The sequence below is a fragment of the Ovis aries genome, chromosome 14 (assembly GCF_016772045.2).
Source record: "Ovis aries strain OAR_USU_Benz2616 breed Rambouillet chromosome 14, ARS-UI_Ramb_v3.0, whole genome shotgun sequence".
Lineage (NCBI taxonomy): Eukaryota > Metazoa > Chordata > Mammalia > Artiodactyla > Bovidae > Ovis > Ovis aries.
The window spans coordinates 34,950,360-34,976,635 of record NC_056067.1 but is presented as its reverse complement, the minus strand read 5'-3'; the positions used below and the strand labels follow the sequence as shown (position 1 = coordinate 34,976,635).

The 26,276-nt window shown below is 52.7% G+C and overlaps 1 protein-coding gene across 1 annotated transcript; it reads right to left on the bottom strand.

Moving 5' to 3' along the window:
* Positions 1-697: 697 nt before the first annotated feature.
* PSKH1 (protein serine kinase H1) lies at positions 698-26,163 on the bottom strand. The gene is made up of 3 exons (XM_004015081.5): positions 26,054-26,163; positions 14,639-15,665; positions 698-2,965 (listed from the first exon to the last, which is right to left on the bottom strand). The coding sequence occupies exons 2-3, from the start codon at positions 15,593-15,595 to the stop codon at positions 2,648-2,650; spliced, it is 1,275 nt and encodes a 424-aa protein (XP_004015130.3). The 5' UTR covers positions 15,596-15,665; positions 26,054-26,163; the 3' UTR covers positions 698-2,647.
* Between the last annotated feature and the right edge of the window lie 113 nt (positions 26,164-26,276).

Here is a 26,276-nt window from a genome sequence, read left to right as displayed (position 1 = left end):
GGTGTGGGTAGGAACTTGGGTCAAAGATCTGGGTGGAAGGGAAGGGTAGGGGCAAGCCATGTGGGGCATAAGCAGCCCCGCCCAGCCCACAGGCAGTGTGACTCGGGCACACCTGCGGCAGCCAGCTCTGCCCTGCTCACCGAGAGATGGTGTCAGCAGTACCAGGGCTCATGCTCACCAGCTCCACAATCTGTGCAGGGGCCTCCTTGCGCCAGGTGAGCACTGGCCCCGTCCTGTCCTCGGCACTTTCCTGTGGTACTCCCACCTGCATGCAGACTTCTCCCCTCTCCTTCCGCCAGGGTGACTCTGGAGGCCTGCTTGTCTGCCAGGAGGGGAACACACGGGTGCTCACTGATACGGTCTCCTGGGGCACCAGGGACTGCAGTGTGCTCACGCCTGCCATGTACACTCCTTCAGCAGGTTCGGTACCTGGGTCAATCAGGCCACAGCCTACAACTGAGCCCATCACAGGCTCCGCTGGGGTCTAATAAATACTCCCAGTCCTGCTGTCTATTCTGTCTTCCTGGTTCAGGAAAAAGGAGAGGCTTTTGGGGGTCCCACTCCCCAAGTGAACTCTGTCCTCTGGCCCAACACATGCTGAGGAGTCAAGAACCTGCTAGACTAGCTGCGTCTGGGCTGAGCTCCCCATCCCCACCTCCTGGGCAACCCCCTGGTCCCCAGCAAGGAGGCCGGGCTGTCAGAATGAAGCGGCAGCTTTCCCTGGGGAAGGCAGCCTGTTTATTGAGTACAGAGGATACCTTTACAGACTGAGTACACAAAATAAATAACTGCACATTCTCCGTCCACAGTCCACGGCGTCACAAAGGCCCAAGTCTCCAAACTTCCTCGGTCCTACTCTCAGGACCAGGTGCATCCTGGCCAAGGGGAAATAAATCCCCAGAGGCACCCGGGGAAGTGGGGGGAATTCTGAGGACAGGGGACTTGGGCTTGCCACTGCCTCGTGCAAGGAGCACTGGAGACAGAGGAGCGGGTGTACAAGGCACAGGTGATGTGGCCCAGTGTGGTCTCTTTGGGCGTGGTTCCCACTGAAGGTGGCACATGCAAAAAGTTGAGGGCCTGGCCCAAGGGAACCCACCATAAGGAACTGAGAGCCAAACCCTCCCCGCTGGCAGGGGACCCGCAGTCCAGCTAAAGCTAAAGCTGGGCCCTGGCTCCTCCCCACCTGCAGAGAGCAGCTGTGGAGGGAGAGGGCTTGGACTCCAGCCCCCATCTGTGGTGGAGGGGAGGCACAAGACTGACGGGGGATGGTCTTGCTCAGACCTCTGGGAAAGCAGTCATCCAATTTCACCCACCTCTCATGGGGCTCCCTCCAGACGGAGATTCAGTGGGGCCCAGAATGGAAAGGTAATGCTGTGAAAAGAAGCAGGGACAGGGTGGACCAAGCAAGGCCACCGTGAGGAGGGCAGTGCCCCCACGCATTCAGGGTTCAGAGGCAGGTCACACAGTATGGCTAAGTTCCAGGGGGGAGCTGCAACAGAAGCTCAGCAGAAAGGGAGACAGTTGAGCAGTCCCAGGACCTTCCTTCCTTCCCACTTCCTCTTAGAGGATAAAAGGAGAGCACAGTGGGCATTCCTAGGCTGTCCACACGAGTGCCCGACACTAGATGGCGCCTTTGTGCAGCTGCAAAGGAGGGAAGAGCAGCGCCTGAAGTGAGGCAACAACCGGCAGCACCAAGGTTGGAACCAGGGCTGATGCTGGAATCCGGATGGGGCTCTCCCTCAGAAGCCCCCGTCCTTTGCTTTGACCCAGGTGCCCCATCCCCCAGGTAGCAGCAGTGGGGCTCCTTTTAACCCCCCACAGTTGGGAAGGAGGCACCTGGGGAATAGAAAGAACGGGCATCCAAGGGAGAGAGTGAGGTGATAGGAGGCTCTGCAAAGAAGGCACTGAGGATGGTGGACTGGTGGCGGGAACCCTCACGGCCAGAGGCTGGAGCCTGGAGCAAGCCTGCTACCAACGCAGCCACACAGTCCAGAGGGCCAAGGGCCACTCCACGGCCTTCCCATGAGAGATCCTGGCAAGTTCTGGGGCCAGGAGGGGTCCCTGGGGACACCGGGAAGGAAGACAGATTTGGGCTGGGAGGTGGAAGACTGTTTAGACTTAGCCAGGGGCTGAAAGTCCAGCCAAGGCACAAGTTATGGGCCTACCTGGGCCTCTCACTAGAGCATAATCATGGGGGTCAGGATGCCATGAAACATGGGGGCAGGGGGTTAGGGAGGAAGGCTTGGTAGAGGAAAGGGGAGTTCCAGAAGTAACTGTCCCAAAGAGTCCTGAGACCACAGGATACCCTCTAGCTGGCAGTGCATGCCCCTTTGGTCTGGGGGAGAGCCAAGAAAGAGGTGAGACTGAAGGCCAAGTCCCGCCCTTCCCCCAATATATACCAGAGCACTTGTCCACCGAGAGGAGCATCTGTGCCAAATCAGGTTCGGGGCTCATAGGGCCCAGGACTCCCTCCGCTCTGTCGCACCAGGTTGAGGCCCAGAGTGAAGATGGGGGCGCTGCAGGCACAGAGAAGGGGCTGGGGCCATTCACCTACCCTGGACCATGCAGGTCTATCTCTAGAGAGGCCGCTGGGCCCAGCAGTGTGTGCCCCGGCTGGGGCCCGCCATGTCTGCATCCTGCTGGCAGCTCAGCCGTTGTACTGCTGCTGGTAGCGCAGGTTGAGCTCCCGCAGCTCTCGCTCCCGCACTCGGCGGGACTTGTTGGAGCGTGTTGAACGGCTGGACCGCGTGGACTGGGCAGATTTAGTGCTCTGGCAGCGTGAGGAGGCACGTTTGAGGAGGTTCTGGGAGATGGAGCGGTGCAGATTCTTCATAGACGAAGAGGCTGCCATGCTCACCACCCATGGATGCCTCAGGGCCTGCAGTGCAGTCATACGGGCGCCAGGGTCCACTGTCAGTAGGCGGTCAATGAAGTCCTTGGCCAGGTTGGACACACTGGGCCAGGGCTAGAGGCCAAGGACAAGCATTAGAGTGAGCACACTAATCACTGCCCTCCCCAGGACGAAGATGTCACCCACACAGCACTCAAGACCTGTCCAGCAGCCCTGCGCTTGCCCCCCAGAGAGGCAATGCCCCGCTCCTCCCATGTAGATCATTCTGAGCCTCCCCTTCCCACCCAGTGCTGAGCAGAGGCTACTCTCCAGGTGACATGGAGTGTGACAGGAGAAGGACCCACCCCTCCCCAAGGAACAAACTTCTAAGGTGCCCTGGACTCAAAGCCTAGTTCAAGGAGGTAGCCCCAGTCAAGACCACCCATCCTACCCTAGGACAGTGCAACTCAGGGGGATCTAATGAGAATGACCAAATCTTCCACCACATCTTAAGCTGCACTTAAGCTCACATCCCCAGACACCCCATTCCAGGCCACTTCCTAGTCCTTACAGAGAGGGCCTGTCCTCTCTCCAACTGAAAGAGTGGCCAAAATGAACACCGCATTCTCTGCATCAGCCTCAGCCTCTCAGCCATGGAGAGAAGAGGGAAAAATTCAAGGCAAGATTTCTTCACCTGATGGGAGGGCAGGGGGATCGCAGGAGCCCAGCAAGGACTGGGACCCTTCTCAGGGGTACTTCTCATGTCTGCATGACTTCCCTAAGTCACACAGCACTCCTGGCAGTGTCCTGTACCAGCCTCATCTTAGTGTATTCTTTCCTCAGCACAAAGCTTGCTCAGCTACATGCACCCTCATGGTGTGTGGCTGCCTCATCACAGCTACACACCAAGCAGCTGTCTGTCTCCAGGTCTCAGCCTGCACAACCCTTCACCTGGCTGAATCCCCAGTTCTCAGGTTAAAAGACATTTGCTCATACTCCCTCTTAGCCCCAAGTCTAAACAATTATTCCAACAATTTCAAGTTTACTGTGCTCATTAGACCATGCTCAGCTAGTCATCAGTGCCTATTGCTGGGTATAAAGGAGGCACTCAGCAGAGAGAGACTCAGTGAGTAAACAACCCATGCATGGCACCTGATGGGTACTCTCTCCTGAAGCTGCTTCTAGGACATGGGGCTCAGAGGCCCAGGCCCTCAAGTTACTCTGCTGAAGGAGGGTGCATGCAGCACTGCTCTGAGTCCCTGCCTCTCTTGGGAGCACTCTGGCATGGGGTCTGACACTCTCCAAAGGGTAGGTGGCTTGGACTTTTGCTGAGCCTGTTCTAGACGGCTTGGTTGGGAGGTGAGGGAGACCAACACCCTCCTTTCTGCGAGGTAAGAGGGTGGTCTGCCTGGTCTACCCAATGGTGCTCTTCACCTTAAAGAACCCCTGAACACATACACCAAGAGACTCAGGAAAGTCTGAGAGCCCACACTTGGGGTGGCTGCATGTCCACCCAGCAGAAACTCTTACACACCATCACCACCCTGCTTCTGGCTTCTCTGAGCTCCAACTCTTCCCCAAGCCCTTCCCCACTGATGCTGATGTACTGATAGGGGGCAGGGGAGCAGTGGGTGGGGAGGGGTAGGAGACAAAGAAAAGACCCATCTGGAGTCCTGAAGACAGGATGGGACAACGAGGAGTTGTTATCATTACTTGCCCTTTGGAAAGCAAATCTCAAATCAACTTCTACTGAGCCAAACTGGAAGAAAGTGACTGAAAGCCCAGGTTTCTAAACAGCTACCTACTAGGGTCCTCCTCACCAATGGGCCAGCTCCCAGTGATTCCTGGGGAGCTACTGGCCTCCAGGAGGCAGGCAGTTAGGGACCCTAAGTCCTGTGCTAAGAGCAGTGAGGGAGAGCAGGGAGCAACAGCCCGCCCACACCGGCAGCCTGGTCCAGTTTCCCTGCAGGCGGGCCTGTGTAGCTCGGGGCTCTGATACTGAGGCCGACATGCAGGGGGACTGGACTGGACAGCTGCCACGCAGCTCCAGGCTCACAGTGCCAGAAAGCCCGGGGCGTGCTGCTGCCACCTGAACGCAAGCAACCACTGTGAGGGGCCAGCCAAACTAGACCCCAGACCATCTGCACCCGTCACTCATGTGAGAGCGAGAAAAATGAAGGCATAAAGCAGCACAGATGGACAAAGCAAACCCGGAGCTGGAATGGCTGGGTCATGGGAATACCTGGGCTTGTGCTGCCCTTTTATGGTCTCCCAGAAAAGGAAAAATCACTGGGGAGCACGCTGCCACTCAGCCTGGCCTGCTGGTGGGACAGCTCCAAGACAGGGCTGCAGCGTAGGCTGGCCAAACAGGGCTGGGGCATGGACTCTGCCCCTGGCCCTTGGTCCAGTCAAGCCAGAAGAGAGGCAGCTCCTCCTCAAATGACAGAACAAACAAGTCAGGAGCCTCAACATGGACGGATGGGAGGCACCCCCACTTCAGATCCACACCCTGGCAAACCAAGGCCCCCTGCAGCTCTGGACCAGTCCAGGGCAGTCTCAGAGGCGCCTCTCCCCAGACCCGTACTGGGGGCTTAAGCATCTTCTTCTCCAAAGTGACACAGCTCACATCAGGCATCACCTCCTGCTGCTTGTTGCCGTTAGCACCCAAGTGAGCCCAATTGATCAGCCCCTCCTCCTCCCCCCAGGCGCTCGCCTCTCCAATTACTGTGTTCGGACAGCACTGTGAGGAATACCGATGAGCTCATTAGTCTGAGGGCCAGCACACCCTTGCTGGCAGTGCCCCCCGCCCCCAATCTTTGAAGAGCTGTGAGCAGCTGAGCCAGATGGGTCCCTTAAGGCAACGTGACTCGCGCTATCCCGTCCTGAGAGCCAGATTGTGCAGTGGCACCCAGCCTAACCCTCAAACAGAGGGACTTTGCAGTGGGAAGCCAAACAGGCCCAATACAGAAAGGTGGTCCCCAAGCCAGGCCCCCTGACAGCGGGGCAGGGGCTTATGCTGACCTCCAGAGAGTGACCCCTTGGAGTCCCACTGAAGCGTCCAACAGGGCTCACAAAGGAAAGGAAAGGCTTCCCACATCCACACCCGGCCACGCTTCTAGCCAAGTCAAACTCAGCACCTCCTAAGAAAGTGATCAACACCTGCAGACCAACCCACTTGCCTCCCCAACATGCTCGGGCCTCTGCAGCCACATGAGCATGTCTGGCAGCATCTGACTGACCAGCCAGGTAGCATTCTGTTCCTCACATGCAGCCAAGTGAGGATAAAGAAAAGAACAAGATGGGAATTCCTTGGCAGTCCAGCAGAAAGGGGCGCGGGTCTGATCCCTGGTCAGGGAACTAAAATCCTGTATGGCCGCATGGTGTAGTCAAAACGAGAAACAGAAAAAGGGCAACCAGTCCTGCCCTCTAGTTTCCACAGCTCTAACTGCTGGCTGTGGGTAAAGGATGGAACTCTTGCCTCAGTATACTTGGGGCCAGATCAAGGACACATACGGGCCTCAGGTGGGTGGCAGAAGGGATAGGCCAGTACCACTGGCCAGTCTCCCAGAAGCTTCCACCCATTTCTGGCCTGGCAGGGGCATGGAAGGGAACGTCAGTGTCAGCCTGCCTTGGCACCAGTCGCTCCAGGCTCCCTCTGCTGTGGGACCAGAGGACAGCTGCAGTCCTCCGGGTGACAGCCCCCATGCTTCTGTCCAGACTCTCATGAGCTGTGCAGGCGAGGGGCCTGGCCCCGAGGACGACAAGGAGAGGCTGTACGAAGAAGAGCATCACCTCTGCCCTGTTTCTGACCAGCCAGCCAGCCACCCTCCTCCTTACACTCCAACCCCCCAAGTCCCTGCAATTCCCGATACTGTAACAGCACAGAAACCAACAGGGTGGAGAGAGGACCTCACACATGAGCACCCCCTTAGCAACTTCACCCCTCTTCACGGCCCTGCTTCTGCAGAACCGCTCCCTCCTGGTGACGCTCAGCAGCAGAATCTGACTCTCCCTTTGGAAGGGGCACCAGACCAGAAAGGGCTTCCACTCCGGCTCAGAGGCTGCACTTCCTCCCGACCCAGTTTCACTTACTTGCTCCAGCTCTACCATCACAAGGGCCCGGCAAGGATGTTACCAGAACTACAACCAAGTAGCTAAGTCCAAGGGCTAAAGCATGAGAGCAAGGACGACCCAGCTCTCTTGGCTGCAGAGGGAGGAGGAAGATGCTTCCTTCCGGCAGCAGGCCCAGCTCACGGGGCTCCCCGCCCCCGAGATTCCCTCCGGTAAGTGGGTCTGACCACGCTCGAGCAAGGGGAGAAAGAGGCCCAGTGTCTCTCTGGGACGGCATCTGGGTGGCAGACTTAAGTGATGGGCTGGAATGCCCATGACCTGCATCCTAGGTCTGCTTGTCTGCTCACCATGGAGAAATCACAGCCTCCTCACTTTTAAAATGGAGGAACTGAATGAATGCTAAGTGTTTTTGAAGCCTGGGTTCTAAGAAGATGGCTCCCCATCTTTTTTCCCATTTGGCTGCATGTGCGGAACAGAAGCAGAGCCTCTGACACTTAAGCTGTGTTGATGTTCTGACCTCCACGGGTTCTTTTCCAGCCCATGACGACTCTGGGTAAGGTTCCCTGGCAGAGGACGAAGCCCCAGCAAACAGCTGCTGGGGGAAGAAGGGAGAAGCCTGGGCTTCGCTGCCATGACTCAATTCTTCCCTCAGCTTTGTCTCAAGACGTGTTTTCAGCTCCAGCACTGCTGGCCTCAGAGGTCCCCTTCCTGGAGTGATGCGAGCCTGAATGAGAGCAGGCAAAAGGGCACAGAGGGAATTCTGGAAAGTGGAGCTTCAGGCTTTCTCAGGAGAGTGGAACTGTTAATATGACAAGAAGAGCACACTTTGACGTGGGCCATGAGGAAAAGTCTTTTGAAAAAATCGGCAGAATTAGACACTGTGTGGCGATAGAGCCTGCACCTCCTCCTCTGAGCAAGACACTCACACCCTGGTGTCTGGACTTCCAGCTAGAGAGAACTCACCACGCTGGGGTGGGATGTGGGTAGGGGGACCTGAGCAGCAGAGAAAGATGTTGAGGGAAGGAGTCTGACAGGAGAAAAAGAAGGACGATAACAGAGTTTTTAAAAGAGGCAGAGAATCTCGAAGATAAAAATAAAATGAGAAAAGGCGTGATAACTTAAAGGTTACCAAAGCTGTGTTCTAAACTTGAGATGAGTAACGACATGAAATCTGTGCCCCCACATGTCCCTGCCCAGAGTCCGCAGTGTGAGGACAGGGACAGGGGGGCGACAGGGCGCAAGTCAAGAGTGAGGAAGGGTGCTGCATGCTGGCCTTGGAATCGAGGATGTTGACAACCTGTGTCAGTGGCCAAGTGATGTCTGCTTTTACCAGTGTCCTGGAACAGCCCCTAAAAGGTTCTGGATTTCAGAGCCAGCTGCATAATGGTCTCCTCTATCTCCACTGCTGAAGTGAAGTGATTTCCAAGGCCCCCCCTGGCATTTGTTTTTTTGTAAAACTTCCTACCATTCTAACAATTTCTGAGGGAGTTTGAATCCTGGTGGCTGTCAGCATGTCATCCGTACCATGGCCTCTGTCCCCAGAGGCCTGTGTCTCTGCAACCCTGGGTGCAAATGATTCAGCAGAGGGCAGGTACTTGGTCTGCGTGTGCAGGCAGGAGTGAAGAGATGAGGTGACTCAGGGCCCCCCTGGAGCAAAGCTCAGGTCTGGGTGTCATCCTCACACTGGAAGACAGGAACCTCTGAAGAAGGAGAGCTTGGAGAGGTGCGGCCGTGTGGGGTGGTTGGATCAGGTCATCATTAACCACCTTGGTGGGGGTGGCTGGGGGATGAGTGTGGGAGGTCACAGCAGATTTAAAGAGGTCAGAATGTGGGAGCAACCGCCCCAGCAGCTCCCAGAGAAACTCAAGGGCCTAGAAACAACAGGGCCTGTGAAACAGCAGAGCTCTGCAGCAGAGACAGACAATGGGAAGAGCAGGAGAGGGAGGGGATGGATGCAGCACCAGAAGCTGCTCCAAACACAACCCACGATAAACCCCTTTGTTGAAGAGACCTTGGCAGGGGGTGGGAAACAGCAGTGATGAAAGGACCTTGGGGTAACAAGGTGCTGTAGGTGGGTAGAGTATTTCGGCTAAACTGGCTTAGTGCAACAATGTGGGGAGATGGGCATTTGCTTCTGCCAGCACAGGAGGTGAGTGTGTAACCAAGGCAACAGCAGCAGAGAAGACAGCAGGGCTCCACGGAGCCAGTGGTGGCCCAGAAGCACACATGAGCCCCTACCCACATGGACAGCGGGAACACAAGGCAATTAAAGGCATCTAGTAGAATCCAAGCACAAGCCTGGAAATCCGCCACCTGCCTCCTTGCATTCTGCTCTGCTGCCTGTAATGTCAAATCTCCAGTCCCATGGCTCCTGGCCACCCTCCCTATAGCTCCCAGGCAAGGCCCTACCCTGCTCCCCCGGCAGCTCCCTGTCGGAGCACGTGAAGCAGGCTGCACGAGCAGCCCCACAGGCTCTGGCCCTCTTCGTCTGGAGAGCACCAGAACACACCACACGCTCCACACCTCATTTTATCTTTGACATCCCAGGGGAGAATGGCACGTGTCTCAGTTACTATGAGATGCGGCGGCGAGCTGGGATGGTCTCATAAACGTCCACTCTGGCTCCAGGCACTCACCCTACTGCAGGGCTCTCAGAACCACCACAGCGTGCAACTTGCCGGCCCTGAGCAGGTGTCTCTTGGCCCAAATGGATGGATGGTCAGCCTGCAGCCCAGAGACAGCCCCCTGGAGAGCCAGCCCCTCACAAACACAATGCCCCGGGGAGTGGCAGGCGGGCTTCCTCTCCCATCGGGGTTCAGGCTCCTGCCTGGCAGCACTCACTCTCCTAAGCAAGGCTCTGGGAGGAGCTTTGCCCAAGCCCACCTGTTCCTGGTGCTGTCACCTGGGCCCGCCCACAGCTCACAGACTGCCCAAGCAGAGGAGGTTGACAATTAACAGCTGCTAAATGTGGCAGACAGCAAAGCTGCTGATGGCCTAACTCTGTCATCAGTCCCACAAGAACCTCTTCATCCATCCTGCCTCTAGGAATAGAACTCTTGACAAAAGTAATGACATTAGGCCCACAATGTTACATTTCATGTCAAGTGAATCACAGCATCTCCAAGTTGGTGGGACCACAACAGCCCTCTAGTATGGCCTACAGATGGTGATTCACCTTCTGCGTCACTCCTTTAGCAGCAGCTGCGCCAGATCTCCTGGGGCCTCCTATGAGAGGAAGCTCCTTCAAGGTGACTGTGTCTTCAACCTGCTCTCAGACTCACACAGGCCTTCCTCATATTTGGCCAACATGTCTCCCTATCACTTCCAACATGACCTCAGCTTGGCCCTCTCCACTCCAGTACCTCCAGACACGGGACAAAAATTCAGATTTCTCCCCTCAAAATCACCTGCCACAGCCTTCTCCTTCCCAGAACTCTCTGTTCTCCCAAGATTCCTGCATTTGCTTCTGGGCAGGTTTGGCCAACAACCCCCTAACTGTATCTCCAAGAGGTGCCCCACTTCTTCCCGGGGTCCAGCCCCAGAAAAGAACATTCCAGGTAGCGGGTGCGACCTCGTCTGCCTGACAGTCACGTTTGGGTCCTTGCCCAGGGCATCACTGACAACCACTGGTGCTGCCCTCGAGAGAAGCTGGAGAAAGCACTGTGAACATATGGGCTGAAACACATGCTGTCCTCAGAAACCTACAGGCCTGGGAGGGAAGAGATGTCCACAGATGACGGCCTGGGAGAGGGCGGAAACGAAGACTTCAGCAACATGCTGACGCACGCGTGCTGGGGAAAGCAGACTAGGGGTCTGGGAAGGCCAAGAACTCTGAAGCCAAGAGGGCCTAGATTCAAATCCCAGTCCTGCCACCCTCTGTGAGGCCCTGGACAAGCTACTTCCTCACTAGCCTCAGTTTACTAATCTGTAAAACAAGGGGATTATACCCACTGACAAGATTATTGTAGAGATTAGATGTGCTGGGTGTAGCATCCTCAGCCCTGTGCCTGGTACTCAGCAGGCTACACGATGGCAAGGGTTGGCGCTATTTTTAATGGAAGCAATCTTTGAACTGAGTAACTGAGAGCTGGTCAAACTTCTTAGGTTGACACTCGGAACAGAGGGAAAGTCCTGAGCAAAAGCCTAGTGTGAGGAGTGAAAGGAGCACATGTCTCGGACCTGGATGGAAGGGAGTATGGGACCACGGCTGGGGGCTGGAGCATCCACAGTGTCAGCATTGTGGGGCAGATATGAAGGAGGCCCCGCTTGTGTGCCTCCTTCCACTGCTGGGCCCCAGACAGGGCTGTCAAAGCAGCGCTGGACACACTCCCCAGGTAAGAAGGCAGCTAGAGGTCCCTTCTAGATATGCCTCATAAGATGATGCTCCTCCTGCAACTCTACGGGAGGGTTCTGCCCCACAACTCCTCTTCCCTAACTACGGCTCATGTGTACCATGTGGGGCCCACTCTCAGGAATCCCTGATCTGCCCCAAACATCCCCAGGACACCAGGATCCCTCATTCCAAACAGGGATTATTCCACCAGCCCCCAGTGGGTCTTCCTCTATGAGTCTCCTGTAGCACTTCCCGATGCATTTCCCTGCTACGGAGAACCCAGACGCCACCCTCCCACCTAATGCTGGGAATCTCCGAAGAATCCCTGGCACTACAGAGCTCCCAGCAACACACACAGGCCCGGCCCAGCCTTGTCAACCTCTGCTCTATTGCTCCCAATCATCTCTTGTTTATTCTGGAGCACAGTCAGCAACATCCCTTTCCCTGAGCTTCCACCTTCTCAAAGCCCACCTGCTGAAGGATGTCCTCTATTCAGGTCCACAGAAACCACTGAGTCTGACAGAGGGCTCAGGGACAGAAAGGAGCACACCAGAGAGGGCCGGTACACATGAGAAACCACTATAAGGGGGCAGGGTGCCGCTTAGAAAGGCACCAAGTGCCACAGGACTTACTGTCAGAAGAGAGATGCACACCTCCCAGACTCGCTGGGCTCAAAGTGGGCAGGCCTTTACTTGTACAAGAAGCTAGATGGAAACTCCCCTGTAAGACTGTCTGTCTTTCTGACTCAGAAACATCTTCTTATTCAGAATGCCTTCATAAGGGTGAATGACCATCACACAGTAGAAGATACGTGGCTACTGAGGATGAAGGCAGAGCCCATTGCTAAGAAGGGGGGCCAGTTCCACCACCTGACGGGAGCCCCACGGCCCATGTTCCAGACCGCCAGGCCTGTGCTGGAACATGCCTGCCAACAAGGGTCCATTCTGTGCTCACTTCCTATTCCTCGTCCTTTCTCCCGGGCAATCTCAAGTTTCCTGGGGGTGGGGAACAGGCCTTCCTGTCTCTCTGTGTCTTCCCCAGTGCACTGATGGGTAGGCATGGACATTCTTGTCCACTGGGACAAGGACAGAAAGATGCCTGGTCTCCAGCTCAGAGCCTGATCTAACGATAAGGCCTGCTTTCCTAGCGAACATCCCGGACAAACTCCTCCCAGCCCAGAGCTCTCTGCACATGGTGGTGGAACCTGGCCCTGGGGTCAGCCAAGCTCCTGGGAACAAAGAGGGGCCACCAGGGCTGCCCAGGGATTTGCCTTTGGAACTGGGAGCTGTTTTCAGCTTCAGATGAAAAGTAGGGGGGCCAATGACTGGGTAGTTCCTCCCTCACACTGGGAGCCCAACTCAAGCCACGTGACTGCAGTGGAGCAGAAAGCAGAGACTTGAGACCCAGACTGTGCCCACAATCCCCACCCCGTTCATTTGTCATTCTCTCATCCTCAGGTAATCAATAGCCAGTTAGCAAGACTCTGCAAGCTCCCATTAGATAAACTGCCTGATCAACAACTGCCAGAATCAGGAACTCTTGGGCAAACCTACAGACTTTTGGAAAGTCTCTCCTTGCTGGCAACTCCTGGGAAACCTCCTTCCTCCGTAGCTTTGCTACACCACATGGAGCTCCAAGGGCAAGCCAGGCAGGGTCCTGGCACAACACTGCCACTGTGAGGTAGATTCCGGGTCTTCTGACCTGTGATGAAACCTGGCCCAGAGGGTGACCAGGGCGGTGTCTGCTGTGACCACCCCATCATAGCTGGGGCTTCCCAGCCAGTGGGTGTTTGTTCTATTGAATCCATTTGCAACAAGAAAGAAAACGTGAAAAACTTTAGGGAAGAGCTAGAAAATGTCACCGTTTCTCCTTCATCTGTGGTCAGCACAGAGTTGAAGAAGATAGTTTCCCCTCCCTTCCTCACATCACCCTGAAGTATGACCTGGGGAATCCCCTCAGGGAAGGCCAGCCCCCAGGCCCACAGGAGGGAAGTCGCTGACTGACCACGACAACGGCCTGAAGCTGTCAGGGAAGATGATGGCATCGGATCTCAAGCGCTGAGGGCTCTTTGCCTTCAAGAGGCTTCAGGGAGACTCCTGTAGGAAATGCTGCTCTGGCCCAACCGGTTGAGGCTAGGGAGGCACATTCATGGGAGGAAAGCTGGGTTGCAGAAAGGGGCTAGTCCCAGAGCCCCTTCTGCTCTCTCTGGGCTGTCTGGGAGGCAAGAACAGCAGTGCAGGCCTGGGAGGAACACCGTGGGGAGCACTCTGCAGGCTCCCCCCCTGCCTTGGCAGAATCCTGTCATCAGCAAAGCTTACCTCACCTCCCACATAAAAATCACCCCACATACTTCTCTTCATAGCCTCCCCAAGTGCACCATTCTATCCAGCTTGCCGTGCTCGACATTTCCTGGGGTGAGCCTTGTCTCCTACCCGGTCAGCACCCTGCCTGAGGACCAACTAGTTCTTACTCTTTCAGCACTCCCTTCGGCTTCCAGCAGTGCTGAAACCTAACAGATCTTGTCAGGCATTAGGATTATCAGTGGATCCAAAGACACAAGACTGAAGGCCGCCCGGCTGACTTAGGCTGGGAGGTAAGCATCTGCTGGGTTAAGCACAAGGTACTGCTTAAATTATACTTCAACATTTTAAGATCAGATTTTCTGGCTTCTCTTTTATAAACTGGACTGTCTGGGTGCATGGAGTCCTCCCTGTTCTGTGGCAAAATTGGGCTGAGATGAGAAGCAGCTGTTCCATTAGAGAAGGCACGGTCAGTGGCTCACTCGAGGCCGCTGGAGCAGATGTGGGGAACGCCCTGCTCCACGGTCTCTCGGCCCACCTCTGGGCTCGCCTGCAGCGGCAGCGCTCTCAGCTGACAGCTTCCCACTGCCAGCGCCTGAACCTCTCTGCCTCCTTCGCCTGAGGATTTTCTCCACCACTAGCTGACATGCAGAACAGCCTGGAAGTGCCAGGGATTTAAAGCCTCAGCAAAGAAGTCTCAACCCACCCTCTTTCCTGCCCTTCGGTGGGACGATTCTGAGCATGTTCCGCATCATTATTTGCAGGGGCCCCAGTGGAGCTGAGTTTCCTGGGTCACAGCAGCTGTCCACTCCTCCTTGTACCCATCACGGTGTTTCTCCCTTTCTGCCTCACGCTTCTTACCCTGTGCTTACTGAAATCTCATCCCAATTAAACTATCTGCTCCCAAGTCCTTGTCTCAGGGCTCACTTTTGGGGGAATCCAAACTAAGATACCCTACTAGTCTCACTTCATTATTTTTACGTCATCTGCCTGGCCCCGTGAACATGGTCCTGAGAGCAAGTCCACCCTGATCAAAGGCTGCCTGATAGGAACCCCCACCCACTCAGTGCCCTCCCCAACATCCCTGAGATGGGGAAGACTCACCTCCCCCGAATAACTGTACTTGCCCCGGAGGATCTGCCGGTACAGCCGGGTGCGGTTGTCATCCTCGAAAGGCATGGTGCCACTGAGCAGGATGTAGGCAATGACGCCCAGTGCCCACATGTCGACAGAGTTGGTGTAGGGCTTGCGGACCAAGACCTCAGGGGCAATGTACTCAGGTGTGCCACAGGTGGTCTTCATCAGGCAGTCGTCACCCTTCTTGCGGGCACTGGCCAGGCCGAAGTCAGTGATGATGATCTTGGAGTCGGTGCCAGGGTGGTAGTAGAGCAGATTCTCCGGCTTGAGGTCTCGGTGTGTGATGCCCAGCGCGTGCAGGTACCGGACGCCATCCAATACCATCTGTAGCACCCGAGTGGCGTCGCGCTCAGTGAAAGAGCCCTTGGCAATGATGCGGTCGAAGAGCTCTCCGCCAGTGGCCAGCTCCATCACCATGTACACGCGCTCCTGAGTCTCAAACACTTCCACCAGCTGGATGATGTTGGCGTGGCGCACCCGGCGCAGCACGCGCAGCTCCGACTCACACACCTCCCGCCCCTCCCGGTACTTGGTCTCGATCATCTTAATGGCGTAGGGCTGCCGGGTGGCCCGATGCTCCACTCGTACCACTCGGCTGAAGCTGCCTCGGCCGATCAGAGCTTTGATGTCGTATTTGGCCGTCACACGGGGGTCAAACTTGGCCCTGTACTTAGCTACCCTGGCCCTGCGTGGTGGTTCTGAGGGAGGCTCTGTGTGGCCGGTGGGGGGGTCACCAGGGCTGGGGTTTGTACCCTGACCGGCTGCTGGGAACCCACCTTTGAGAGGGCCAACGCTGTCCACCTCTGTGATGAAGTGCTTGTACACATCACTCTTAGTGCCACTGAAGGGCTCCACCTTCTTGACCAGATCCAGCTGGACATCCTTGGGCGGCTCGGGAAGGACCTTGCTTGTCCCACAGCCCATCACGGACACGGGGGCATCCTCTCTAGCGAGGCTGGCAGGACCTGCTCTGCAGGCAGTGCCCCGTCTACACCTACACAGATGGAAGAAAGGACAACTCAGCAGAGCAGGGACACTTTTGAAAGGACCCCAGCCATCCTCCTGACTCCCTCCCCCTCCATCTCTGGATAAACCTAGCCTGATGACATGACCCTAATATGGTTCCCTGGAAAGGAGGATGGCTTTGGCCCCTGAGTGCTCAGAGACCAGATGCCATGGAGGACCCTGATGAAAGACTGGGTGTGAGTTCCATGGTCTTGATGGACCTCTCCCTGGGTCTGGTTTTCAAGCTGCTCTTCAAATTCAAAGAGGGGCAGGAACACGCACCAGGCTCAGCTGTCTCTGCCTCCACCCTCCCTACTACTCTCCCTGGGTCCCTTATCACAGTTGAAGTCCTGTGTTTTTTAAAGGTTAAAATCATTCCTCTTATTACTCTGACTCATCTTTTCTGAAACAAGGGTGTGGCATGTTGGAGGCCTATTCACCAACACTTATCACCCACCAGGGCGAGGAAAGCTGCTTTTCCCCAAGGCTTCCTCCCTCATGGATACTTTCCTGGCCCCCCAAGTCCTCTGTAAGGAATCATCCCCACCCCACTACAACAAACCACCACCCCCTGCCCTGGGTCTCCGCCCTACCTTCACTCTGCCCTGGATTGCGCCTACTACTTCGCTAACACACCATCTTCACCCAGGTAGTTGAACACTTTGTTCCTTGTGTGGCTAAAATGCCACACAAGTCCCAGCACTGGATAAAATCAATCCCAGTGAAACAGGGACCACAAGCCTTAGCATGCTGCCACCAGGGGGCCACCAAACTAGCCTGGGCTTCATTTAAGAAGCAGAGGAGACCTTGAGCTCAGAAAGGACACTAACAACTTCATCCAAATGAGACTGAAGCTGTGGATTGGTGCACTTTGCTTCTGTGGGAAGAGGATCCAGGAGTCTTCCCCATTTGTTTCCTAGACAAAGATGTTCCAACTATTAACACCATGTGGCTAGTGGGGCCCTGGGAGAAGCTGAAGTGCCAAAGTACCACTTTCTAGAGGGTGCTTCTATCCAAGTTTCCCTTCTCAAAGCTTACATGAGGGCCTCATGGGTGAAAGAAAAAAGCTGAGAATGTCCTGTTCATGAGGACATACAGAACTGGGGATAAAATGATCAACTCAGATCAAGCGTTTACTGAACATCTACTAGGGATACAAGAGTGAATAAGACGTCCAATGCAGGTTATATTTTAACATACCCCAAAGTAGGTTAACACTTGGGAAATACCTGGCAAAGCATGGTCAATAAACTCATAGTCTAAATGAAGAGCAAAAGATCAAAACTGGAAATTTCAACAAAACTTTGGTTGTAAGTTCTAGGCTTGAGAAACAACAGGGGACATATGTAGAATGACACTGGGGTTGGGGGAAGCTTCGTGGAGGAGTGACCCCCATGCTGGATTTGAAATGAGAATGAGTCAGGTGAGGAAAGGTGGGCGTGTTGTTTCCGGCAGAGAGAATAACACACTCAAAGACCAAAGGTCCAGAGCGGCACCCTGTGCCTGGGAAGGGACAGTGTGGCGGTGTGAAGACAGGACTGAAGACAGGACTGGGGACTGAAGTGTTAGAAGGCCAGCGGGAACTAGGTTGTGGAGAGCAGCTCAAGTCACAGTGAGGAGCCAGGACCTTCCTGGGAGGTGACAGGAAACTACAAAAGGGTTTACAAGGAGAGGTGATTCTGTGTTTCCAAAGAAATATAAAGCTGAACTGGGGGAAGGTCAAGGTAGACTGAAAGGGCCAGCAAAGAAGGTAGCAGCCCAGACCGTGGGATGGAACGGAGAGCGGTCAGCAGGAGAACCGACAGGGACTGGAGGCTGGACACAGGAGTCAAAGGGAGACAAGGACGGCACTCCAGTCTGTCGCTCAGGATCCTGGGCAGAAGGTGAGAAGTGCAGCAGGAAGGACAGGCTTGGGAAGCAGTGGGAAGGGTTCACTTCCAGATGTTTTGAAGTGAGGTGACTGGATGTAGAATCTAATGGTTGAAAAGAGCTGGTCAGGTTCAGAGACTCTGTGACTGCCCAGGGGCAACACCAAACCCCATCTGCAGATCCATTCAAAGCCCACAAAAGATCTCAGGAAAGGTGACAGAGAGAGACCCAGGGAGGCTTTGCTGGGGCACCACGAGGGCCACAGAGCACCCACACAGAGACTCTGAGGGGGATCTGAGTCCAAGATGGTGCTGACTGATCAATGCCGCCAAGTTTCCCCAAAAACAAGCTTATCTCGGAAACATACTCAAGACCTTGATTACCAATCAGCCCATCAGATACAAAGACCAAAGATTAAGTGCTCAGGTCTTAATCAGTGTGTCAATAAGACTCTCGGAATGAGACTTATTATCTTTCCTCACAGAAGAAGAAAAGAGTCCTCAACTATCACAAGGCTTTTCTCATTCCAACGCCCAGGAGATTCCATATAGGAGCTTAGGAAATCACGGTTTAAACAAAGGCATTTATAAACCAAGTTCTTTTTCAGAGGCCAAGGATTAGGACTTTGGACTTTGGGGCTTCCTTGGTGGTTCAATGATTGGGACTCTGCACTCCCACTGCAGGGGCTCAGGTTCAATCCCTGGTGGGGGAAGTTGTAAGGTGCGGCAAACACAACAAAAACTGTGGACTTTGGAATTCTGCAGACTCATCTCTTTCTTCAGAGAAAATACATGACTGAATGCAGTAAAGGGCGACAGCTCAGGAAAAAAAAAAACAAAACAGCTCTTGGGCCGGGATTCCTGAGGCAGAACACAGGCCCAGATCCCTAAGACCACATGCTGAGCAACACCTACCACCCTTCAGAGAGAAGAAAAACTGCACGGGTGACCCCAGCACAGCTCCTCAAGTGTCACTTCTTCCCAATGGGGAGGCAGAACCCTAGAGCCACAAAATAAATAACTGTCTCCAGATATTCCCACTGGCTCTTACGGTTTAAATGTGCATACCTAGTCTGGTCCTGAGAGAAAAACTAAGGTTTACAAAAGAAAAGGCCTGACTTTTCACTTTAAATTAGGCTAAGCAAGGATCTCAAGTCAGCAGTAACACAGTCAAGGATTATCCCTCTCTGACTTTCCTTCTCCCTTTCTGGGACGTCATTTCTCTCACATTTGTTCCAGTTGAAACGTTTCAAAGATAGGCTGATGCTGGTACTCCACCTTCCCAGCCACACACTGAGAGTGGAGGAAAGAGGGTGCCAATTCTGAGAAGGGGGACTGCTGATGATCTCCAGATCATCACAGCTGCTCCACACTTCAATCGTACCTGCTAAATTCTCTTTCCACAGTGGTTAGATGAAAAGGCAAACATAAGAGAAGAGGCTCGCAAAATTCCTGCTGCGAAGCAGGGCAGGGTTTTCCTGTCCTTAGCGCTCATGTATGTGTTCCCAGCAGAGTGACCAGGGTGGCGGTGAATGAAGAAAGTCTCAGGAAGTGACCTCCCAGGAAGGGCACACTATACCAGCTCTCACAAGTCACTATTCCATCTCAAGACATCAATGTTTGTAGAGTCGGTTTTCACACTTTCAACTCTGAAAGTGAAAAGTGAAAGTCGCTCAGCCGTGTCTGACTCTTTGTGACCCCAGAATGCTGGAGTGGGCAGACTTTCCCTTCTCCAGGGGATCTTCCCAACCTGGGGACCAAACCCAGGTAGGCATTGCAGGCAGATTCTCTACCAGCTGAGCCATAAGGGAAGCTCTGAGCTGAGTCAAAGGACTGCTCACAGAATGTAAGTGTGAGCAACAGGCGTGCGCACTCAGCACTACTGTCCTCACTTACAGATGCGACAGGCCAGAAAGGCAGAAATTTACCGAAGCCACGCAGAGAGTGACGGCCGACACCAAACCAAAGTCTTGTTCTCCATCCAGAGCTCCTTTTGCCAAACCATAAAGACTCCAGAAGTGCCTGGGGCCCAGCCAAGCTCCGACTCACCAAGTCAAGGCTGTGATCCCTCCTCATACCACTCAGCTCGTGAATCAAAGAACCTTTACCATGGATCTTTTCTGAGGGGCGTGTCTTCTGAAACCTCCATTCCAGGCATGACCTGGATCATGCTGCTCACTGCTATGCTCTAGAGTATGTTTAGATCTAGATGTAACAAGTCAAGATCACCAGACTTGTCAGCCTCTTGAGGGAAGAGGACACTTCTCAGATTTCTAGAACCCTCTGGCTCCCAACAAAGTGGTGAACTCAGGGCAGCCAGTGTTTGTTAACACTGAGCAAAAGGTGGTCTGGTTCTCAGATTTCTTTTGGCTGCAGGGCAACAATTCCAGAACCTCAGAAATTTTCAAGTGGCAGGAAAAGGCCACACTGGCAGTTAGACCAGAGCCACCATTGCTGGCGTCTGTATAAATGTCCTCAACAACAGAGGAAGCTGATGCTCTTGGGTCTGTTTGGGTCTTACGGATTGTTATCTGAACTCCAAAGCAGTTTGTCCGTAAGCTGCCAGACCCATCTGTGGGGAGCTCAGGGGCCTCGCAGCAGGGGACAAGGATGGATCCTGAAAGTTTTCCTGGCCACAGGAGTCTGCGGATGTCTCCCAGGCCAGTGCCCCTAGGCACCCAGCCCTCTTCAGTAACACCTTGTAAGATTGTTCTCCATGGCAAAGCTTCGCAACCTCTTGCCTGCAAAGATCGCTATATTCTGCTCTCGTGTTTTGAAAGGGTATCAAAATGAAGTAGGCAGTTATCTCTCAGGAATCCCAGAAATAAGGAACTGCTTAAAGCTCAATATTCAGAAAACTAAGGTCATGGCAGCTGGTCCCATCACTTCATGGGAAATAGATGGGAAACAGTGGAAACAGCATCAGACTTTATTTTTTGGGGTTCCAAAATCACTGCAGATGGTGATTGCAGCCATGAAATTAACAGACGCTTACTCCTTGGGAGAAAAGTTATGACCAACCTGGACAGCATACTCAAAAGCAGAGACACTACTTTGCCAACAAAGGTCCGTCTAGTCAAGGCTATGGTTTTTCCAGTGGTCATGTATGGATGTTAGAGTTGGACTGTGAAGAAAGCTGAGCGCCGAAGAATTGATGCTTTTGAACTGTGGTGTTGAAGAAGACTCTTGAGAGTCCCTTGGACTGCAAGGAGATCCAACCAGTCCATTCTGAAGGAGATCAACCCTGGGATTTCTTTGGAAGGAATGATGCTAAAGCTGAAACTCCAATACTTTGGCCACCTCATGTGAAGAGTTGACTCATTGGGAAAGACTCTGATGCTGGGAGGGATTGGGGGCAGGAGGAGAAGGGGACGACAGAGGATGAGATGGCTGGATGACATCACTGACTCGATGGACGCGAGTTTCAGTGAACTCCAGGAGATGGTAATGGACAGGGAGGCCTGGCGTGCTGCGATTCATGGGGTCACAAAGAGTCGGGACACGACCTAGCGACTGAACTGAACACAGCACTTACTCAACATTCAAAAAACTAAGATCATGGTATCCAGTCCCATCACTTCCTGGCAAACAGATGGGGAAACAATGGAGACCATGACAGACTTTATTTTCTTGAGCTCTAAAATCACTGCAGATGGTGACTGCAGCCATGAAATTAAAAGACACTTGTTCCTTGGAAGAAAAGCTATGACCAACCTAGACAGCATATTAAAAAGCAGAGACATTACTTTAGAAACAAAGGTCCATCTAGTCAAAGGTATGGTTTTTCCAGTGGTCATGTATGGATGTGAGAGTTGGACTATAAAGAAAGCTGAGCGCCGAAGAATTAATGCTTCTGAACTGTGGTTTTGGAGAAGACTCTCGAAAGTCCCCTGGATTACAAGGAGATCAAACCAGTCCATTCTGAAGGAGATCAGTACTGAATATTCGTTGGAATAACTGATGCTGAAGCTGAAACTCCAATACTTTGCCCCCTGATGTGAAGAACTGACTCATTAGAAAAGACCCTGATGCTGAGAAAGACTGAAGGCAGGTGGAGAAGGCGATGACAGAGGATGAGATGGTTGGATGGCATCACTGACTCACTGGACATGAGTCTGAGCAAGCTCTGAAAGTTGGTGATGGATGCAGAGGCCTGGCATGCTGCAGTCCTTGGGGTTTCAAAGAGTCGGATACGACTGAGCAACTGAACTGAACTCAACACAGCACTTCTAACCATCAGGAGGCAAGTAAGGATAGCAGGCAAGAGTCTACTACTTTAGATAAAAAACCCCTGACTCTCACATCATACACAAAAATAAACTCAGAATGGCTCAAAGACTTAAATATGAGACAAAACACCATAAAATTCCTAGAAGAGAACATAGGCAATACATTTTCTGATATAAACTGTACCAATGTTTTCTTAGATCAGTTTCCCAAGGCAACAGAAATAAAAGCAAAAATAAGCAAATTGGACCTAATCAAACTTAAAAGCTTTTGCCCAGCAAAGGAAACCATAAAGGAAATGAAAAATGAAAAGACAACATACTGTACAAATGTATAGACTGGCAATGCATGAGAAAAAAACTGGAGGAATATACACCAAATACACCACAAATTGTTTTTTAAAAATGACTAGTGTTTGCATCTAAAGACACAGTTCATTATTCACTTCCATAATGCTTTAACTTTTAACAGTTTCATAATAAGAATAGTTATGCTTTCTTTTTGGAATACAGTTAACTCAGGACCCCATTGCTTATCAAACTTCACCTATGCACCACTGCTCTACATGGTAATAATTAGTGAGCAGAGACTTCTGCTTTAGGGCTGAGATGAAAAATTTTAAAGTTTGTCATGTCCTCATTTATCCTGACCCACAACTGCATCTGAGACATCCCACCAACTGCCCATCCCATCATCAGAAATACAGCCTCTGGCAATGTACCTGGGGGTCTCCTTCCAAAATACCAAAGTTCAACCCACAATTATTTCCTGAGCTCCTGCTCAGGGCCAGGAACTCCGCCAGACGCTGTGACGGACAAAAAGAAGGCAGTTATAACCTCTGCTCTCAAGGAGCTTACAGCACAGATGGTTCCACATCAAGAGTCCCCTGATTTACTACTCTTATGATACCCTGCTAGGCCACTTCCAGGCCAGCAAACTAGAAGGGGGCCCTTTGTGATCATTTTCCTCCAACAAATGAAAACAGCACATTTTTCTACTTTAGCATCACATGGGATGCCATGGCAACAGAGGGCTGTACCAAGAATTAGCTCAGTGATGACCAAGCCAACACAAATTGGCTTAATACTCACTGAGTAAGATTCTTGGAAGAAAAGAAAGTTCAAATAAGTAAATCTCTCTCCAGCTCTCAACAAGCAGAATTGTTTCCTTTCTTTCAGTGTTGTACTTCTCAAATACTTCTCTGTGCACTTCGGGTCAATGGAGCTATTCTCAGCTGTCTAAAAGCTTAAGGGTCAATACTCAGGCACAACTACAGCCAATTTATATCACACACTTAGGAAGCACTGAAGATCAAAGCTGCCCACATAAAGTGCTCACATTTATTAAGTAAAATAAAAGCCTAAACCGAAGTCTCACTCGTTTAACTATGAACTTGTGAGTGACAGGGAATCCTAGTATGTATTAATTCAAATTTCACAGACACTAGTATCTTCAGTGGAGAAGGCAATGGCACCCCACTCCAGTACTCTTGCCTGGAAAATCCCATGGACAGAGGAGCCTGGTAGGCTGCAGTCCATGGGGTCGCTACTAGTCGGACACGACTGGGCGACTTCACTTTCACTTTTCACTTTCATGCATTGGAGAAGGAAATGGCAACCCACTCCAGTGTTCTTGCCTGGAGAATCCCAGGGACGGGGGAGCCTGGTGGGCTGCCGTCTATGGGATTGCACAGTCGGACACGACTGAAGCGACTTAGCAGTAGCAGTAGCAGTATCTTCAGAGTATTCCATTCCAAGTGAGGCGCAGCTTCAGGTCAGTGTAAGAAGAAAACAGGTTTCCTGAAAGCTGCACTTTCTTTAGCTCATTTATATAACTTATTAGGAACTGCAATTAGACCTGGACAACGTACTGAGTTAGCAAGCCCGCCCTCCAATGAGTCAGCAGTCCAAATGTCTTCTAGGGGAACAGCCAACTGAAACTGCCCTCATTAGAGTCAGTTTTGCCAAAGCTTTCCCGGATGACTAGAAATTATCTCAAGGAAATTTATAACATAAGGTAGCTTCCTACACAATTCTCTATCTGAAGAGCAAACAGGCTTACTAAGATGAGATCCTCTTTTGATAAGGGATGAACTCTGGGAAGAATAGCCATTAGTAATGACAGTGTCTTTCATTTCCTGAGTTCCAAGTGTGCTAAGCATCTTATATAAGGGCTTCCCCGGTGGCTCAGATGGTAAAGAATATGCCTGCAGTGCAGGAGACCAGGGTTCAATCCCTGGGTTGGAAAGATCCCCCTGGAGAAGGGAATGGCAAACCACTCTCCAGTATTCTTGCCTGGGAAATACTGTGGACAGAGGAATCTTGCAGGCTACAGTCCAAGGGGTCGCAAAGAGTCAGACATGACTGAGCAAGCGTCTTATATGCACTCTCACTCCTCTCTCCAACCACATAAAGTAGGTGTGATCACTCCTATGATGGGATGAGCAAACTAGGACTCAAAGAACCTCAAGATATCATCAAAGTCAAGAACTGAACCTAATTTTTTCTTACTCCAAAGCCCATACTTCTAACCACCAAATCTTCCTGCATCTCCAAGATACAATGAGACTGCAACAGTTGCGTGTGCCACAAGGCACAGCTAGCCCTTCCCACTGGACAAAGATGCAACCATTTCCTGGTGTGATGACAAAGATCTTCAACCAAGGAGAACAGTAAAGTCATCTAAGGAGGTTTTTGCTTTTTGAGATATTTTTCGGCTATGCCGACAGAGTCTTAGTTGAGGCACACAGGATCTTCAATCTTCGTTGCAGCATGCAGGATCTTTAGTTACAGAATTTGATCTCTCAGCTGAAACATGTGAACTCTTAGTTGTGGCATGTAGGAATCTAGTTCCCTGACCAGGGATCAAACCGGGCCCCCTGTATTGTGAGCAAAGTCTTAGTTAGTTAGCCACTGGACCACCAGGGAAGTCCCACATGGAGAGTTTTTGGTTTTTTTAAAATACAGATTCCTACCAGATTCCAGATACCCTAAATAAAAATCTCAGAGAATGAACTCTTGAATTTGTATTGTGAAAAACCACCCCAGGAGACTTCAGACCAAGGCTGCCAAGGCTACACCATCTACCACATGCATAAATGTGCATGTGCAAACAGGACATACACATTTGCTGTGCTCATCACAGGTTGTGGCCCCTGATATGTGCTCAGGGGCATAGCTGAATTTGTATGCATTCTTAAATCAGCAACCTATCACAGCCAAGTTAGCTCCTATGCCAGCAGAGCCAGACACTGAGATGCAGGCGGATGACACAGTTCCCAGGCCAACCATCAGATGACACAACACAGTAAACTCCAAAAGTAGTCACATGAACTGAAGTACAGAGGAGTCAACAGTTACGTGTGAAGGGAGGTTTTTCCAAGGAAATTAAATCTAACGTGGATTTTAAGGGACAGACCTAAAATCTCCATGCTGGTGGGGGGAAAGAAGAAAACTGCAAAGTGAAAAAATTGCATATCTAAGGCAAAAGTGTATTAAAACATGAAGTTAAGGGCACATTCACATACTTCCAACACCAAACTGTAAACAGGAGACAGAAGGGCCCAGGTGTTGACCTCAGGGTTATGCCTCTACCAGATTATGAAGAGACCTGAACACCTTGCTTTAGGCTTGATCTTTATCCTGTAGGTACCAAGAAGCCAGTTTTAGGCAATGAAAGGACTTATTCAGATTTTCAAGTGGGAATTAGCACTTCACAGCTTCAAGGAGAGGGCGTGAACGTGGGGAGCAGGATTTTCCCTTATAAAAGCAGAGGGATAACTGGTTTGCAAAGCAGGCGACCCGGCTCGACTTGGGTGTGCTCTTCCCCAGCCTGAATAAGGAAGCGATCAGCTGTCCCCAAGCCCTGGCGTTCAGTCGCGAAGGAGGACGTGTGGAGTAGGTGCCAGACACGAGAAGGCAGTGAGGACAACCAGGTTAGTTCACCCTGACCAACACCGACTGGTTGGCCAGCAGGCAGGTCAGCTGACCACGTCCACCTGGCCCTGAGACAGGCTACTCAGCAGAGCAGCATGTTCAAAGCCAGTTAAGCCGTGGACACTGGGGACCCCAAGCAGCCATAGCCTGGCCTGCTCCGCAGTCCCGTAGGCCCCGGCGCAACCTGCATGGGCCGAGGACTTCGGGCATGGGCCGAGGACTTCGAGCATGGGCCGAGGGCTCCGGGCTGGGCAGGGATGGGCCCAGTGCTCCAGAAAGCGACCGGAGCTGCAGCTCGTCAGCCCCTCCCGCCCATGGGGCCGTCGCCCTGAGCTGGGCCGCCTCACCTCGCGCGGGCGGCGGGCTCTTCGGCGTCTGAGCGACTGTGCTGACCCTCTCCGGGCCGCGGGTATAGCCACGGCCACCACCGCCGCCGCCATCCTCAGGCGTCAGCGTCGTGGCGTCATCATAGCGCGCGCTTGACGCCAAAACAAATCCCAGCCACCCACGGGGCGGGGCGGAGGCGGGCTCGGTAGAGCCGGCTACGCGGTTGGTTGCGCTCCAAGCCTG

Excerpts from the sequence above, each read along its gene's own strand:
- PSKH1 (XM_004015081.5), bottom strand. The coding sequence starts at position 15,595 with ATGGGCTGTGGGACAAGCAAGGTCCTTCCCGAGCCGCCCAAGGATGTC. Across the intron at positions 2,966-14,638 it reads AGTACAGTTATTCGGGGGAG|CCCTGGCCCAGTGTGTCCAA; the intron begins GTGAGTCTTCCC and ends CTTGGCCTCTAG.